General features: G+C 43.1%; 2 protein-coding genes across 2 annotated transcripts in view; one reads left to right on the plus strand and one right to left on the minus strand.

Annotated features, from left to right (window-relative positions):
* The window catches only part of INSYN2A (inhibitory synaptic factor 2A), a 52,052-nt gene extending 44,465 nt beyond the window's left edge, over positions 1-7,587 (minus strand). The window contains exon 1 of the mRNA XM_068255106.1: positions 6,412-7,587. Within this exon, the coding sequence (XP_068111207.1) occupies positions 6,412-7,586 (1,175 nt within the window). The 5' untranslated portion in view covers position 7,587. The remainder of the gene's footprint in view (positions 1-6,411) is intronic.
* The window catches only part of DOCK1 (dedicator of cytokinesis 1), a 589,023-nt gene that overhangs the window by 266,545 nt on the left and 303,035 nt on the right, over positions 1-19,443 (plus strand). The window lies entirely within an intron of this gene.

A 19,443-nucleotide genomic window follows, 5' to 3' on the forward strand; every position in this document is an offset into this window, starting at 1 on the left:
TGGCTAGTAACCGCCTCCTCCTCCTACCCAGACTGAGCTCCCATAAGCCCCTGCTACAGTGCCAAGGCAGAAAAGGAGCTGTGGGCGAGGCTTGTTTAGTTTATAGGGAATTACAGTATTAAAACAAAACAAAAAAAGTATTTGGCTTGAGGAATGCCCTATAAACTATATGAAAGGAACACAATTATACTATGAGTAAAAGTTTATCTTGGATCCACTTTAACTGCCAAAATAGTAAGATACCAGCCAGCCTCTTTTGTCAGTTAGAATTTGCAACTGCTTTTCAGGAAATGCATTTGAGGCAGTGTACGCGTTTTTCTGCGTACGTTTTCTGCAGACCAAGTGTATTTCTATGCAGAAAAACGCAGGCGTTTTTTCACAGCAGCTGATGTAGTTGATACAGAAAACGGACAATGTGCAGAATCATGTTGCAGAATGTCAGGTTTCTTTTTCTGCGCGTGAAAAACACATTAAGTGAGAACTAGCCCATTGATTAACATAAGTTCTCAATTTTTCTGTGCAAAAAATGCGTACGTAAACTGTCAAGTGTGTTCCCTGCCTCAAACAAAAGAAAACCCTGAGAATCCCCTATGAGGAGATGGACTGGCCCAAAACCTGACAGTTCTGTCAGATTTTAACTGCCTACTTTTTCGCGATAATGGTGTTTTAAAGTAGATAACTACTTGTTCTACTTACATATCATATGTATTGTACTGTCCACATTTTTATTTCAATGAATTTTGTACAGTAAATAAAGAAAATTCTGGTCCTGGCATTTGCCATTTTAGTTCCCTCTGACTGAAGCCAATCCTGATGTCCTTTCCTCTTACACTTTTTTTTTTTCTGCTCTGTCATTTGTATACATGTGAACACAGCAAGATCAGATTTCAGCCTCATGTCACACTGAACTTGCCCCCAGCCAATCAGTGAGGAGCAGGAATGTGGGAGGCTAGATGACAACCTTCTTTCTCATTGGCAATGTACCAAATAGAGCCAGGCTGACAGATGAGATTTAATACAGCAGAAACATTTATCATTACATTGGAGTGCTTGCACTGCAGGGTGAGGTTTCAGGCTGCATAATGAACACAGTGCAGTGGGCAAATAGAATGAGTTTTTTTGGCTGATAAGCCTTCTTTCTATAATTGGGATTGCTGCAGTTCTGTTTCTCCAATTATCCCTCTATAGTGTTACATTACGCTGTCCTTACAGAGGAACTGTAGTCAACATAGCAGTGAATTCAATTGCTGATTTTTTTAATTTTTTTTTGACAGTATTCATTTGTAAATTATAAGTCTGTGTCAGTCACTGGTGGCGACATCTTTAGTACTGGCAGGAGATCTCTGCGGAATGTTAAGTTTACAGAGAGTTCTAAAGCCAGTAGAAAAGATCTTGGGAAGGGTGTGCAATTTTGCATAATAATAAGCTAGGAGCCACTTGCTCCACTACATGGAGCAAGTGGGAGTGCGCGCAAACTACAGAGAGCAAGAACTGACAGCAGCTGCGTCACCCCTTCATCCTTCATTTAACGCAACGGTGGGAAGCAGTTTTTGCTTTTGTGGCAACACTTATTTGTGCAGCAGTTTGCTTTATTGGCTCCTGGTCCCCACAATAATTAGTATGCTTTTTCATAAGTGAAACGATCCCACTCTGCAAAGTCCGTTCTTTTTTACACCGTTGCGTTGGGAGTGCAGGCAGGAAATAGGCGGACGCGGCAGCATTCGTTTTATAGCGCATCCTGCAGTATAATGCTAGAGGCAGCAGGAGTACCCACACTATAACATCCTATCTCTGTAAACATCTGACCTAATATCAATGAGGGAAAGACCATAAATCTAATAACGTGGGCCTGCCTTTAGATATACATGTTCTTTTATTATAGAAGTGTAAATAGAGCGTGTATGTTTATCTGTGTTGTTTTTAGAGATCCGCTTTCTATAGGCGGCCTTTATAAACGAGCGTCTGATTGCCGTGTGAAAGATTGCGCCTAATTGCACGATTTAGCCGTTTCCTCTCCTTGCAGCGTTCCACAGTAGAGACAGCTCGTAATAATTCCGTACTGTTCTCAGCTATTGTCAGCGATGCGGATTATCCGCTTTTCGCGTTCACACATGCGTGTTTTCAGGCAACATTGTTCGCACGCTGTAATAAACAGACCACCCTAATTCCCAGTGTTGTTAGAATATGTCAGGGGGAGGGGGATTTATTATACAAATGAATCCTATAACAATCTATAGCTGTCAGTGCTAGCGTAGCATTCACTTCCTAGGCGGTTGACTTTAAGCTCTTCAAGGAAAAATTTTTTTTTTCCTTGCAGGTAATTTTTATATCCTTAATAAATGGTGACTGAAAAGTACAAATTATTCTACTGTTTTACTATAACTATATATTATACGCAATCACACACGACAACTGCCAAATGGCATTCATACTTTTCTGGCTTCCGTTGCCCCTCCCCTCCACTATACAGTTTGCTGTCAGTTTCTTTTCCACTTGCAGCATTTTGCGATGGGTTTCCAATCGCTAACGGATGCAACATACTAGGTACTCAAAGAGGAACTGCAGTGAAAATAATGTAATAAAAAAAAAAGTCCTTCATTTTTACAATAATTATGTATATATGATTTAGTCAGTGTTTGCCCATTGTAAAAGCTTTCCTCTCCCTGATTTACATTCTGACATTTATCACATGGTGACATATTTTACTGCTGGCAGGTGATGTAGCTGCTGCATGCTTTTTTGGCAGTTGGAAACAGCTGTAAGCAGCTATTTCCCACAATGCAACAAGGTTCACAGACAGGAAACTGCCAGGAGTACCACGGTCCTCAGAGCTTCTTGTGGGAGGGGTTTCACCACAATATCAGCCATACAGACCCACTGATGATCCGTTTGAGAAAAGGAATAGATTTCTCATGTAAAGGGGTACCAGCTACTGATTGGGATGAAGTTCAATTCTTGGTCGCGGGTTTCTCTGTAAGCCGGTCCTAAAAAATCAGTTTTACTCACCTGGGGCTTCAAACAGCCCCCTGCAGCCATCTCGTGACCTCGGATTTGCTCGTGGATCCTCCTCTCCCACACCGCTAACTACCGTAGTTTTGTTTTCAGGCCTGGCAACACATAGTGTTCTTCACGTTTCCGTCCACAATAGCATCCTTCTCCAGCACCGGATGCTATTGCGGATGGGAACACGTAGGAGACGCTTGGCTCAATAAGCCTATCAGACGAAAACTAAACTAGCTGGCGGCAGGGGACCGGAGGATCCGTGCGTGACTGCAAGGGCATGGGATGGCTGCAGGGGGCTGGTAGAAGCCCCTGGTGAGTACAACTGATTTCTTGAGACAGGCTTAAGGATCCCTTCCTGGAGGTAACCCAGAGTCAGGCTCCAGGTGGAAAAAAGCCAGGTGCGGTAATCCCGACCATGACTCTGGGTAGCCACCGGGAGGTATGGGGAGACAGTGTAGTGTGGCGGTGTTTCAAACTCACCTCCATGGGGATCCAGACACCGGCAGCCATTCTTCTTCCAGTCCTCGTAGGCTATCGATTTCTCCGGTGAGATCCCAGTTTGTTGTCATGACGACAGGCAGCGATCTCACTACAGGGTTACAGCGCCACCCGTAGGATGGAAGGAGAATTGCAGCGCTGGATCCCTGGGAGGTGAGTCTCTGCAGGGGCTGTTGCAGATGTGGTATAATTTTTTCCTGTGTTTAGGGTCTAAAAATTCGTGAAATAATTGTACCACTTTTAGATCCTGAAATCCTGAAATAATCAATCATACCGCCTGGGAGGTTAACTATTGGATATGTGACTGGCTTTTTCCCGATCGTAATAGTCGTTCCTGCTGCATTTTTTATGTGCTTGAGCTATAAAAGGTATAGAAACGCAGGAAAATTCCATAGATATTGCCCGGCTATATGATTTTTTTCATGATTGATTCGCCAATTGAAAATAAAAGGAAATAAACATGTCAGCCTCCATATTCCTCTCACCACAGGCTCCTTTTAAATTTAGTTTTCTTCTGCAGGGTCTGTACAGTGCCAACGGGATTGTGAGAAGATTGATTTTTCTTTTTTTCTTTTTTTTAAGCTACAGTAAGCTTATGTCAACATGCAAATAACAGAAGGCTTCCTATTTTGGATGAGAGACCCGCAATTAAATCCTCCCTTCTCTTTGAAAAGTTTAGTGATGTAAGCCTGTTGTCTAGGTGACGTTTGCTGTGGGAGGGACAGTAAGCTGTGGCAGTAGGGAGGGAAAATTAACACTGAGCTGGGTTGAGAGAAAAAACACTAAGGGCCCTTAAAAGGAACCCTAACTGAGAGAGGGATAGGGATGTTACCTTTTAAACAATACCAGTTGCTTGGCAGTCCTGCTAATCTCTTTAGGTGCAGTAGTGGCTGAATCACACACCTGAAACAAGCATGCAGCTAATCCAGTCTGACTGCATGCTTGTTCAGGGGCTGTGGCTAAAAGTATTAGACACACAAGATCAGCAGGAGAGTCAGGCAACTGGTATTATTGTAAAAGAAAAAATCCATATCCTTCTCAGTTTAGGTTCCCTTTATGATAAAAACCAGGAAAAAAATACATATATTTTTTCATAAAACATTTCTCCCTAAATCTGACAGTGAACAGTGAACACTAGATAAAGGATAGTTTCATACCGCTTTAAAGAGAAACTGAAGCGGGGAATAAATGATGTAATGAATTGGTTGTATAGTACGGATGATTACTAGAACTTTAATAGCAAAGAAAATATTCTCATATTTTCATATATACTGTTTTGTTTTTTTTATAACATTGCATCATTCTCTAATATTTGCAGCTTACACACTACTCAGCATTCTAAATGATTTTACAGAGCAGGCCAGTGACAGGGAACTATTGAACTGAGAAAAAGAAAATACAGTGACAGACACTTGAGATAATGAGCATCAGAAGACGGAGCTCTGTGCGACTTTGAAAGTAATGGAGCTCAATGGCTCTTTTGCATAAATAACTGGAGTTTCTTAACTCTTCTTGTACTGGAAACATTAGACGTATGTCTCTGCTCATAATGTTTTATTTCTTTGCTGTACTACACATACAGATCATTATATCATATTTTTTTTCCCCTTCAGTGTCTCTTTAAACCAAATCTGTATGCAGATAATATAAGTCCTCCTCGATCCCACCTCTGCTGGCCGGGACTCTTTCCCTTTTTGCAGCCATGCTCCCGTCTGTGTGCGAGAGTAGTCACTGTTTCACAGGGCAAGTAAGGCCACGCTCCTACCCAGACAGGAGCACCATCGCAATAGCACGCATGGAAAGCCCTTGTTGGATCACGTCTCTATTCACTGACCTAATTATACTTCCACAGATTGTCAGACAGGTGATAGGGGGTTAAGGGAGATACCATGTGGGACCTGTATTGGTAAGGTACAAGCCAGGCAAGAGGAGCACAAGCAATCATCCAGCAATCTGTGCATCAACATTTCTGGATATCATGAAAATACCAATTAACTGTAGTCAATGAGATGCTAAGAAGTGCGAGTTGATTCAAATGTTAGTCTAATTTTATGCAAATATTTGCAGCTTAGAAATGCTCACAGATGTCAAATATGATTGGTCCAGTTTCCAAGCTGCTAAATTTGCATTATTTGAAATTAATAGCATCTCATTGACCAGCCTCGTATCTAATAACTGTTTCAATTCAGCCCTACTTTTTTAAAGGGAACCTTAACTGAACTGTAAAAAATGAGTTTCACTTACCTGGGGCTTCTACTAGACCCCTGCAGCCGCTCTGTTCCCTGGCCGTCACTGAACGATTCTCCAGTCTCCCGCAGGCCACTCTTTCGGGCCTGGCGAGTCGTCCGCCACTGCGCATGCACTGCCCTGGCTAGTCATCAGGAGCGCTCCCGTCCACATTTGGAGGCATGCTCTCCAAACGAATGAGGGACGTTGCTGGGCACTGGAGGATTGGTCAGTGACGCCACATGCACAGGGCGGCTGCAGGGGGCTTGTAGAAGCCTTAGCTAAGTGAAACTCGTTTAGGTTTGCTTTAAATTGTCTTGTTTCGTTGACCAAAGAACATTTTTTTAAGGGATCAATATACAGAAGGACCCCTCCTCCGTGCTGATAAACTACACAGAAATATCCAACATGACTGCAGTCAATTTTTTTTTCCAGTTCATTGTAACATTAATCGACACCACGACAAACCTGGCAAAAATAATCTGCTCTGTCTAATTAGAGAATTTACAGCACGTCAAAGCATTATTTTTTTGAAGCTGACAGATGCTCTTTAAGCCCATAAACACCGGTAGGGTATGGTATTTTCCGAGCGCTCGCAGAATATGTCAGATTATAATAACAGCCATACATCACCGTACATCATTATGCGGCTTAAGTGACCGTTGAGTCATTTATATCACTTACCCCTCCCGGTGAGCTTCGCCCTTCTCCAGCTCCTGAATCACACCCAAAAGCACTTTAATTGTTTCTTGACTAGAGCTGATAAGGGTTTCCATGCTCTGAAGCTGTGCTTTTAAGTCTGTCACTTCCGTGTGAGGCACAATTTGTTGGCATTCATCACTCAAAGCAACCGCCGGCTGACAAGGGTGATTTTTATCCGTGGGTAAAACATTTATCTGCAGGGCCTGCTCATTACATTCCATCGTTTGACACTGTGACTGCGCCGTGCAGGCCTTGGGGTTTACATCTTGGCCTTGCAAGCCATTATGATGAGTAGTTCTTTTGTCCTCCTCGTCCGTTAGGGGACACGCCGTCCTCTCCATGTCGCTCAAGTCTTCGGGGTCTGTCAAGTTTGGGTTGAGGGTGGGGTGGTGGATGGTGGCCTCCTCCTTCAGAAGTACCTTCACGTGTGGCGGGTGGTGGGACTGCGGGTTCCCTAATGGCCTTTTGTCGTGTTTGTTGGGTTCATGCAAATGGCAGATGGCCTGTTCCGAAGTGCAGACTGCTGGGTTCCGAACAGGAGGGGATTCTTTAGTACAGCTGTGCAAATCAGTGCTTCCACATGCATCCGAGCAGTTGCTTGACGGGACAACCTCCATGTTTTCACTAGAGTGCACGGTAAGGTTGGCAATGACTCTCTCGCCGACCCTGCTGCAGTGTTTGGACTCCCCTGAGCTTTTGTGGTCTTTTGTATCCGCGACCTCGATGACAAATCCGTTGTTCTGGCCCTTCATTGTATCCACTCCAGAGGCGTTTTTTAACAGGTTCCCTTTTTTACGGTCCAGTGGAAAAGTCTGGTAGCGCTTTTTCAGGTCTGGCGAAGTCTGAACCCCTGTGCTCTTGGTAACGTTGGGTATAGACCGCCGGGCAGGCACTGTCATGTACTTCCGATAAGCCTTGTAAGAAAGTGACTTGGCATCCTTCCTCTCGCTCTGTGGCACCGTGGAAAGCTGTTTATCCCTCTGCTCGTTCTGAGCCTCGCAGATGTCTTTGAACCTCACTTGAAGGGCTTTATTCCTTTTCTTGATCTGCCGATTGGGGTCCAATGCATATTTCATTTCTAAGGCTAAAGAAGCAGCTGGTTCCGCTTCACTTTCCGAGGATGTCAACACGCATTTCTCCCCCTCCTTGCTCACCATGGTTCCTGCACACAAACACACAGTAATCAGTACATTGTATAATAGTAAAGAAGGATGGGGTGAAGCTAGGTCTTTCCACCTTATTTGAGGTGAACCTCAAGTCTAAATGTAGGTCTTATTTAACAGATATCGATTGGTAAAGAGGGTGGGAATGAGGTGATGGAAGGATTAAAGGCTGACTTTCATCTTGCTGTATGTAATGGGCACCATCAATCCCATCCCTGCAATAAAATGCACCTACCAGGAGGAGTCGGGAAGAAAATCTCAACGCTCTGAAACCCCTATATGTACTCACTGGTGCAGGATCTGGTCGGCTGGACCATAGTGGACAAAAAGGAAGGGATCCACAAACTTCAGTGGAATGCATAATTCCAAAAATCCACACACAGGACATGAACATCCACAGGATCAAACTGACGCATATCGGGCTCAAGATGTGCCCTTAGTCATAGTTAACAACTATGACTAAGGGCACATCTTGACCCCGATATGCGTCAGTTTGATCCGGTGGATGTTCATGTCCTGTGTGTGTATTCGAAATAAAGACAACTGGTTTTATGCACTGCACTGACGTTTGAGGATCACTTCCTTTTTGTCCACATTTGCCAGACGCATGGAATTGCAGGTCATTCAAGAGCTTCATTTATCTCCATGAAACACCTGGGTGAGAAGGCTTCTGACACCATGGCTAGAGATTTTAGGAGGAGACAAATTAAGCATTATTGGACTTAAAGTGAACCTCCGGACTAAAAATCTACTCAGCAGAACTGAAAAGGCTTGGTGTTTCTTTAACAGTTTCACAGCATCAGAACTTTGTTTTTCTTACCAAAGCATCATTTTTAGCTGCATTTTTAACTAAGCTCCACCCATCAAAGAAAAAAAACCCAGGCTTTTTTCCCCTGATGCTGTGCAGAGCATGATGGGATTTCCTATGTTGTTGTTCATGTTGCCTAGCAACTGTGAGAGGTGCTCAGGACACAAGACAGTTGGAACTGTGTCTCAGGCTCCCTGTCACCTCCTTTCAACCAAAAATATGGCTGCCATCATGAAATCAAACATTTGCCTGTTCTTTTAAAACCGTGTGGGTAAGAGATTATATTACCTATCTATTTTAATTAACATAACTAATGTAACTTAATGACAGTATGTTTGTTTAGGCTGGAGTTCCTCTTTAAGGTGGCCATATACTTATAGATTTACAGCAGATTCGACCATTAGATAATTTCTGTCAGATGCCTGCCAAGTCGAATCTGACAGGAATCTATCTGATGTGTGCCACACACTAGGAACAGATTTCCAATAGATTTCAGGATGAAATCTATTGGAAATCAATTGAAAATCGATCTAAATGCATTATTGGACCATTAGATCCAATGCAACTCTATGGGCCATGGATCTGCTGCCAGCAGCAGATCCACCTAGATTTTCCATCCTGTCAGATCAAATAGAAAATGATCAAAATCAGCCACAAATCGATCGAATGGGGAATTTGATAGAATCGATTTCTGATCGATCGATTCTATAGAATCAGTCTTTTGATTACTAAAATCGACCAGTGTATGGGCCCCTTTAGCCAGGTAAGTCCAGTTATCGGTCTGATCCCAGAGGGCATCAGATAAGAAAACGGAACTTCTGTTCTGATGGAGAGATTTGGCTTCTGTAGCCTAGTTCCTCCTGCCCTGCCTGGTCACTTGTGAACAATTAGTGATACCACCTCAGTTGTTTGTGGTTCGGTGAGAACCTGTAGACTTTACAACAAAACTAACTGTACAAGATTTTCTTGCAAGTTTTGGAAACCCGAAGTTTCCGCTTCAGGCATGATACAGTACTGGATCTGGACTGGTCACTGGTAGTGCCACTTCCTCTCTGCCTCCTTACTTTCTCTGTAGACTGTACGGTTCTGATCTATTTCTGTATCATGCCTGAAGAAGAAACTTAGACTTTTTTGAAAACTTGCTAGGAAATCTGGTACAGTTAGGTATTCATTAAAGGTATTACCTAAACAACTTTTGTTATGTCTTCAGATTGATAACCCATCCTGTCTGCTGAAGAAAGCAGATGCAAGACTGGACTTCTAACAGCCAGGAGAATTACTTCCATGGTAGAGACCAGGCTGCCATTTATAGCCGATACGGAAACCACACCTCCTACTTGTCCCACAACTCCTGTCATCAGTAGCAACACTTCCTGTCTGCTCCCTTGCTTTTTTGGTAGATGTGAGATGGCTTATTAGGGCTAACTGGTGTGCTAGGTTGTCGAGGCCAGATCTCTCTCTCCATCAGGACTAGTAGCTGAGCTGTTCAACCAGTATAGTAGATTTTTTTTTTCCCTAGTCCCTTCTCACCCATAGTTATCTGTTAAAGTAGATCTAAAAGTTTGAATGCAAGTACAATACAAGTCCATCATAAGTTTCACTGAACTGGATATCGAGAAAGAACATTTGTCATGGATACCTCTTTAAAGGACACCTGCGGCGAAAATGAATTAAATAAACAATTGCATCTATCTTCCTTCTCCTAAAAATGACTTTTTAAGATTTTCCACACTTTTATTTTATGTTTAAATCTGCTTTTTAAGTTTTAACTGTTTTATTGTTTTTGCTCAATGACACATTCATTGACTTATGCCAGAGCTAAAATCTATGAATTGTTGACCTTTTTATCTCTTTCCTGCTCTCAGAAGCCATTTTCTGCTAGGAAAGTGTTTTATAGTTTTAATTTCTTATCAGTGAGGGTACTGTAGTCACTTCCTGTCTGAGTCAGGACTGAGTCAGCCACTTAAATACCTGATATTTAACTCCTTTTAGGCAGAGAAAGAAAAAAAGGAACACAGCTTAGTTATTTGTGTACTAGGCACTGTACATACACATGTCTATTTCATCATGTCACATGTCACCTCGGGTATCCTTTAACCTTTTAGCAGCCCTGCACAAGTTGTCTCATTTTAGACCACTCGTGACAGGGAATCTTTTTGCTGCCTAATTCAGCTATCCAGAGCTGCGCAGGTAGTGTTTTTAGGTTTACCTGGCCCGACTACTGGATCGGCTTAATAAGACATGATCAGGGCTCAGTAGACACTTCGTTATCCCTCTTCCACCACTGGGCGGCGTTGCAATGCTTACACTATCTTCTGTGCCGCTATCGCATGTCTTATCATGTGATCAGAAGATGATGTCAGGATTGCATTGCTACTGGGGGAGGAAGAGAAGAAGCCGATACAGCCGCAGGGACAGGTAGATACAAAAACGCTCCCTGTGCCTCTCTGTATAGCCAGCCAGGCTGGGGAAGACACACCCCCAGCGGCAGAAAACATTTGGCCCTGTGGCCACATAATTTTACTTTATGTGGCTGCTAAAAGGTTAAAAGCACTTTGTCCCTCAAAAGTAGTGGTAGTTTTAATTAGGCACTAATAGTTCTGAGTTCAGGTTTATTTTATGCTAATCGTATGCAAATCTGTGTAGCTTGGAAATGCTTTGTTTTCATGCATACAATTTGCATCAACTTTGAATTATTTGCATCGCACTGACCAGCTTTTTACACAGCTACAGACCAATGAGAAGCAGCTTGTTCCCCACACTGTAGCTTCAGTTCTACTTGGGTTTAAAGGTATACTATCAAGTCACATATTTTTTTCAATTGACACAGGAATTGTTTGGGAAGTGCTGCTAAGTACTGGTGTATACATTTTAGTAGCAACCTCTTTGTTTACTGTTAGAAAAATACTTTCAAACTTTACTGACACCAAAACTGGACGCTGACTGAGCCATGAGGAGAGGGGAAATTCCCCTCACACTTGATCAGGTAACTCTATGTGTAGCTCTGTGTGTGACAGAGAGAAGAGGGCTCCCAACAGCTGCAGCTTCAGTGTCCTGTGTTTCTGACTGACCTGTCTGAAGAGAGCAGAGGAAATGTAACTAATTCTCACAGCTTTTCATACTGTTTTTGCTTTCAGAGTTTGATATGTTTGATATTTGCTTTCTGTAGTCTGATATGCAACTCTGGCTGTGCATTGAGGCAGACACCCCTTCTGCAATTGATTTGTCCCAATATAGCTAAATCCGACCCTCAATAAATTACAGCTTTTGCCTCTATTTATCATGAAAAGTAGGAAAATGTTTACACAGCTACTTAGACATTATTTGCACACTGTCATTTTAGAACACTTGGGTATCGATAGTATTCCTTTAAGTAGAACTCTCTCTGGAATGTACGGTACCTGGTACTATCGAGTTTCCCTGAAAATAACACAGGGTGTTATATTAATTTTTTTCTGACCAGGCAATTTTTTTTTCCAATTCAGTGCACCTTTTTGATCTATTAGTCTTGATATGATACCGTTATATTTTGGAAGTCCTACATTTATGGTCTGTATAATATATTTTTTTTTTGGGGGGGGGGAATTGTTGTGAGGACAATCTATTTTGTATTTACGAATTATCTCTTGACATAATTATACCGCCGTGTTTCACCTATGGTGAATTTTAATATTGGTTTTAATATTGTCTGTCCCTGTATTCAATAAAGATTTGTACTTTTGAATATTATTCTGGGTGGCTTGGTTCTGTTTATGTTTGGACACTTTTCTCTTAGCTGTTTATGGGGATCACATTGTGGGCGACTCGAGGGGACAGCTTTGTCACCAAGCTGTCCCTTTACAGCGCTGCGCATAGATCGCGGGCTAGCAGGCTGTTTACTGAGCGGAGCGTTGTAACTAAAGCAGAGGGGGAAATGCACAATCCCCGTAATCTCCTCCCCCAGGACTTGACACCAATCGGCATTAGGTGGTCCAGGGGGAGCCACTCTGCGTCCACCAATCAGCGTTAAGCGGTCGCAGAGTGGTTAAGATTGGCTTATTAACATTCAAATCCTTGTACAATCTGGGCCCCGTATACCTGAAGGACTTGTTGCAACGGTGTCACACCTCCTACAATCTTAGAGCAAAAGGTTCTAATAACTTGGTCGCCCCCAGAGTCCACCTCAAAACCTTTGGAGACGGTCTTCTGTCATGCTGCCCCTACACTTTGGAACTCCCTGCCACACCCAATCAGGTCATCTTCATCCCTGGAAGCATTTAAGTCCAAACTGAAAAGCCGTCTGTTTATTCTGGCATTTATGAACAGTCCAGCCTGCAACCCTGTATTGATCTGAGACATACTGTATCTATGATCATTGTATGGGAGAAAAGTGCTTTACAAGTGTTACTGTATTGTATAACCCTTATTGTTTTGAGCCTTGTATTGTCTTTTGAGTGTGATTCCTTTAGGGGTGGCTGCATTCTTTGGTTTCCCCTATCAGTCCTGCTTCAATTCTATTGCCAATACATTTTTTGTTTTTAAATGTATACCGTAGCTGCCTGAAGTCTCTTTTATAAACCCTAGGGGGCTCACATCTGAAATGGCGCTGGTGACGGATCAACGCATACGTTTTGATGTATGCATTTTATATGCGTTGTGGTGTATTGTGTTTTTTAATCCATCATAGCACATAGTTGAAAATCAAAAGATATTAAAATCACCTACATTTTCCTGAGAGTGGGTGCGTTTAAAACATTTAAAAAATACATGATAACTTCTCGGAACTTGCGCTTTACATGGACTTTCATTGTAATGCAAACGTCGCGTGATTAAAGCTCCAGGGAACGTTGAACCGCAAAGCACAAAAAACGCAGCTTTAGATGTGATGTAAAATGAAAGTCTATGTACTTTAAACGCACACAATGGACGTGGCGTCAAAACGGCCAAAATCCTCTCTGATTTAAAAGGGGCCTGAGGCCCACTACAGATCGCTGACCGCACTCCAAATTGCTCAGCATTTTTGCTAGCGCTTTCTAAAGAGATTTTAGCTGCAAGTGCTGGCTGTTTTTTTTTTTTTTAAGCGATTTTATTTTAGTGCAAACAACAAAAGAAAAAAAGCGGCCCTTTTGAAATCAAACTCTATAACACTATTTGAGAAAAATAATTGGCAGAAAGGCCAAAAGTAAATACAAAAAAAGTCTATATTGATGCCAGCTACAAAAATTTTAACTATTAAATATTTTTGTAGCTGGCATCAATAAAGACTTTTTTTCGCATTTACTTTTGGCCTTTCGACCATTTTTCTCAAATAGTGTTCTATAGTTTGATTTCAAAAGGGCTGCTTTTTTTCTTTTGTTGTTTCCAGGTATTGCCTCAGGTCTATGAGCTATTCCCCCTACTCATACCAACACTGGTGTAATTAGCAGTATTAATTGCTTCAATTATGCATGCTCGTTTCTTGTTTGTTTCAAAATTTATTTTAGTGTTTGCGATTTCAAAATCTATTTGCAATTAGCCAATTGCAGATTTGAAGTCCTGCAAGGGATTTTGAGTAAGCTGGTGGTTTCTGGGTAGTACAATAGCTGCTAACTGGCTTTGAAATCTATCACTATGATTATTGATTTTAACCGCCATGATGGTCGTTGTAGGGGTGCATTGCTAGACGTCGTTCCTGGGATTGCGCACCTGTACCAATGTCACGATATCGCAGAAGCGACTGCTCGTCATTCAAAAAAAGTTGGTCATCCGGAAAATCATGTGGCGAGTACACGGGCCTTTATTTTGAATATCCCCAACAATCCTGAATAACGATGCTAGGCCTTATTTTTGTGGTAGGCCTTATTTTCGGGAAAGCACGGTAGGCTTGCTCTGATGGTGTGCAGAACTCCCGCTGCTCACTGTTCCTCCTGCAGGGATTTTGCTCTGCTCCAGATCACAGCTCTGATTGATTTTCCCCTGGTCACGGTATTTACAGGTTAGTGTTTTCGTATTGTCTGCCCGTGTTTGTAGCTTCCTTGCACTGAGCAACCGGAGAGGATGGCGCTATATAAATCACTAACAATAACAAGGACACCGTTACCCTGCAGATGGCATTTTTGTTCTGCTCAGAAAAAGATACTTGCAGTGAATGGCCTGAGCTCTTCATGAGATATTGATTGCAGCATGTCGCAGCACAGTTAGCTGTCAACAAGAGGTTAATCTGTTGCCTCTAAAGCAAGGTACAGAATCGGGAGAGCAGATGGATGTGCAGAGCATGTTCTGGCTGCCGGCGGAATTTCTGAAGAAATATTAGAGTACAGAAATGCCTTTATGGGTGGTGCGGTGTCATACTGTGTACTCTGCAAAGTGCTGCAGAAGATGTCAGTGCTATATAAATACATAATAATAATATGGTAGGACATTAGACTATGACTATGGCAGGGATTAGAGTGTGAGCCCCTCTGAGGGCAGTCAGTGACATGTCTATGTACTCTGTAAAGTGCTGCAGAAGATGTCACTGCTATATAAATACATAATAATAATAATATGGGAGGACATTAGACTAGGACTATGGTAGGATTAGATTGTAAGCTCCTCTGAGGACACTCTGCAGCACTTTACAGTGTACATAGTCATGCCACTGACTGTCCTCAGAGGAGCTCATGATCTAATCCTACCATAGTCATACAGTAATGTCCTACCACATCATTATGTATTAATATAGCACTGACATCGTCTGCAGCACATTACAGAGTACATAGTCATGCCACTGAGGATGTCAGTGCTATATAAATACATAATAATAATATGGTAGGATATTAGACTGTGGCTATGGTAGGATTACATGACTATGTAGTCTGTACAATATTGCAAAAAAAAAAAGCCAGTGCTCTATAAATACATATGATAGGAGATCAGACTATGACTATAGTAGGTTTATATTATATACAGTGGCGTAGCAATAGGGGGTGCAGAGGTAGCGACCGCATCGGGGCCCTTGGGCTAGAGGGGCCCCGTGGGGCACACACTCAACCACAGCATTAGCTTTTTATTGGTCCTGTGCTGATAATATTCACTTTTATACATGATTTGAATAGTAGTGATCATTGACACACTGTCCCCTATCCCCTTCTTACATCTCTGACTCTGTGGTTGTCCTTGATTGGTTTTGTTGCATCATATTTATTGTTATATATAGCATGCTTGGGGGGCCCAATCTAAAACTTGCACTGGGGCCCACTGCTTCCTAGCTATGCCACTGATTATATACTCCTCTGAGGACAGTCTGTGATATGACTATGTACTCTATAATGTGCTGCAGAAGATGTCAGTGCTATATAAATACATAATAATAATAATATGGTAGGACATTACACTAGGACTATGGTAGGATTAGAGTGTGAGCTCCTCTGAGGACAGTCAGTGACATGACTATGTACTCTATAATGTGCTGCAGAAGATGTCAGTGCTATATAAATACATACTAATAATATGGTGGGACATTAGACTATGACTATGGTGGGATTAGATTGTGAGCTCCTCTGAGGACAGTCAGTGACATGACTATGTACTCTGTAATGTGCTGCAGGAGATGTCAGTGCTATAGAAATACATAATAGTAATATGGTAGGACATTAGACTATGGCTATGGTAGGATTAGATTGTGAGCTCCTCCTGAGGGCAGTCAGTGACATGTCTATGTACTCTGTAAAGTGCTGCAGGAGATATCAGGGCTATATAAATACATAATAATAATAATATGGTAGGACATTAGACTAGGACTATGGTAGGATTAGAGTGTGAGCTCCTCTGAGGACAGTCAGTGACATGACTATGTACTCTGTAATGTGCTGCAGAAGATGTCAGTGCTATATAAGTAAATAATAATAATATGGTAGGACATTAGACTAGGACTATGGTAGGATTAGAGTGTGAGCTCCTCTGAGGACAGTCAGTGACATGACTATGTACTCTGTAATGTGCTGCAGAAGATGTCAGTGCTATATAAGTAAATAATAATAATATGGTAGGACATTAGACTAGGACTATGGTAGGATTAGAGTGTGAGCTCCTCTGAGGACAGTCAGTGACATGACTATGTATTCTGTAAAGTGCTGCAGGTGTCAGTGCCATATTAATACATAATACTGGTAATTAATGGTCATGATGGGGGAAGAAGGCTGGAACATATAGGAATGAAGAGAAGATATGACCAGAGTTAGAAGTAGACTTGCAAGCAGCTGAAGCTATTTAGCCTTTTTATTTTTACCTATAACTATTCAAGGCAAATGGTAATGATCTGGTGTCTATACCTATCTATCATGGATCGGGGTATTTAAATCTGCCACTATAGTCAGAAACTTATCACTTTTGTTGGCCCCCCTTCTTTCGAGTGGCTGTGTATACAGGCCTGAATCTGGACTAATGCTGGGAATACACCATACAATTTTCTGTTAGATTTTCTGTTAATATACAGCAGATTCGATCAATGTGATTGAATCTGCTGTGAAATCGTTGCGCAAACTACGTTAAGGAACAACGGGTCCGTCGGACCCTCCCGCTGGGCGGATGTTCCAGAGATAGTAGAGCGTGTGTGCAGTCTGTCTGCAGACTGATAAGGCTGTTTCTGAGCGATCCGCTGAGCAGACAGACTGCACACACGCTCTACTATCTCTGGAACATCTGCCCAGCGGGAGGGTCCGACGGACCCGTTGTTCCTTAAGGTAGCCATACACTGGTCGATTTGCCATTAGATCGACCAACTGACAGATCCCTATCTGATCGAATCTGATCAGAGAGGGATCGTATGGCTGCCTTTACTGCAAACAGATTGTGAATCGATTTCAGCCTGAAACCGATCACAATCTGTTGAGCTGCTCCTGGAGCCAGCTTCATGTAATGTATACCTGTATCGGATCGGCCGCCACTAGCGACGCGCTCCCTACCCGCGGGCGATCGAGGGTAATTTCCCGCACGGCGCAACCGACGGACCGATCCGATTTCGGGAGGAAATTTGGATCGGTGGGTGCAATTAGCGCGAACGATTGGCAGCAGATTCGATCCCAGTGATCGAATCTGCTGTTGAACGGCGGCAATTTGGGCCAGTGTATGGCCAGCTTTATAGTAGTGCATGTGTACGCACCATAACAGAAAAATCTACAGAAGAATCTAAAGGTAGCCATACACTGGTCGATTTGCCATCAGATTCGACCAACAGATAGATCCCTCTCTGATCGAATCTGACTAGAGAGGGATTGTATGACTGCCTTTACTGCAAACAGATTGTGAATTGAGTTCAGCATGAAACCAATCACAATCTGTGAAGCTAACGCCCCCCCTGCATACATTACCTGATCCGGCCGGCGCGACTCCCCCGGTCTCCGCTGTCTTCTTCTCCGCGCTGGTCGCTGGGTCCGGCTGGCTTCACTGAACTTCCTGCTGGGGGAAGTTTAGACAGTAGAGGGCGCTCTACTGTTTAAACTTCCTGCCGGGACAGGAAGTTCAGTGAAGCCAAGCCAGCCGGAGCCCAGCGCGGAGAAGAAGACAGCGGAGACCGGGGGAGTCGCGCCGGCCTGAGCAGGTAATGGATTGCAGCTAGTGTCGGTCGTTGGGCATTCGAACGCCACTATCAACGTACTCCGACCCGCCGGCGATCGAGCAAAATTTTCCTCATGGACGGATCGATGGGAACGATTGTTTTCTGGCAACGTTTGCGCAACAATTTAACAGCAGATTCGATAACAGTGATCGAATCTGCTGTATATCGGCGCGAAAATCGTTAGGTGCGTGGGCCCCTTAACAGAAAATTGTATGGTGTATTGCCAGCATTATAGTCATTGGGAATCGAGATAAAAAAAAAAAGCTAGATACGGTATTTGAGAGGGAAAGCTCTGGGTCCTATAGAACCTTCCGTCTCCTCTCCTAGTGTCAGTTTCAGCGCAGGATCTCCTGTAGCAGCATTCGACCAATTTGATGAAATGCGGCTGTCTCCGCTGCCGAAGAGAGGCTTCAGAAGTCTTCGGGAGCCCAAGTGCTGCTGAAAACAGGCCACTCCATACTGTGCAGGCGCAAGCACCTTCTATCTCACACTCGCACGTGCGCAGTAAGAAGCCACCTGTCTTTGGGAGGACTCTGCTCCCGAAGACTTCCAAAGTCCCTCGCGGCAGGGGATTCAAACGAGGAATCTACAGCTGCACCGAGGGCATCGGCAGAGGAGAGGGAAGGCTCATTAGGACCTCTTCTTAGGTAAGTATCTGGCTTTTTTTTTTTAATCTAGATTCCCAATGTCTTTAACATTCAGGCGTGTGAATAGTTACAAGCTGTGGGTAGTAAGGAGAATGTATGGAGTAGTCTGAAGGCCCGTCTAGAAAAACACAAAAAAGAGCACTGGAGCCCCATATAATGTAGAGGTAGCTGCACCAGATGCAGGCCTGGATTTAGCTCACAGGGGCCTATAGGCACATGATTTATGGGGGATTGCAGAGCGCAGGGGGAACTTAAGGGGGATCTGGATAGCAACAGAGGCTGTGCACTATAAGCAGACCCAGCCTCTGTATGTGGATAGCATTGTCAGAACCCCACCTCGGGTTCTCTTTAAGTAACTACAGGTATCCTTAGTTTTAGGTAGCTAGAGGTGCCCCTGACTGAGGGGAGATCTTGTCAGTGGAACGCTGAGAGCAGGGTGAGTAACCTCTCATTTACACTCTCATTAGGACTCTGCATAGGGAAAGTGTGAGTGAGCCGCCTTACTATCATCAGGCGCCTGTAGGCATGTGCCGACAGTGCCTTATGGTAAATCCGGCCCTGACCAGATGTATGTTTGTACAATGCAGAGGTACTTACCAGTGTGAGTTGTAAAGACCCATGAAATGCGTTGTCTTTTTAAGGTGTTTAATAAAATAACGTATGTATTCTTTTAAATTTTTTCTACCTCTTTTATATGAACTGCTACTTATTTAAAGAGACTCTGAAGTCTCAGAAAAACCCACTTTTGATTTCAGATTGCTGTTAAGTATTAATGTGCCACCTAAACCGCCACATACCTGCCACATACCCGCGACTCAATACTCACTATACTCACTATAA

The sequence above is a fragment of the Hyperolius riggenbachi genome, chromosome 10 (genome assembly GCF_040937935.1).
Source record: "Hyperolius riggenbachi isolate aHypRig1 chromosome 10, aHypRig1.pri, whole genome shotgun sequence".
NCBI classification, from domain to species: Eukaryota; Metazoa; Chordata; class Amphibia; order Anura; family Hyperoliidae; genus Hyperolius; species Hyperolius riggenbachi.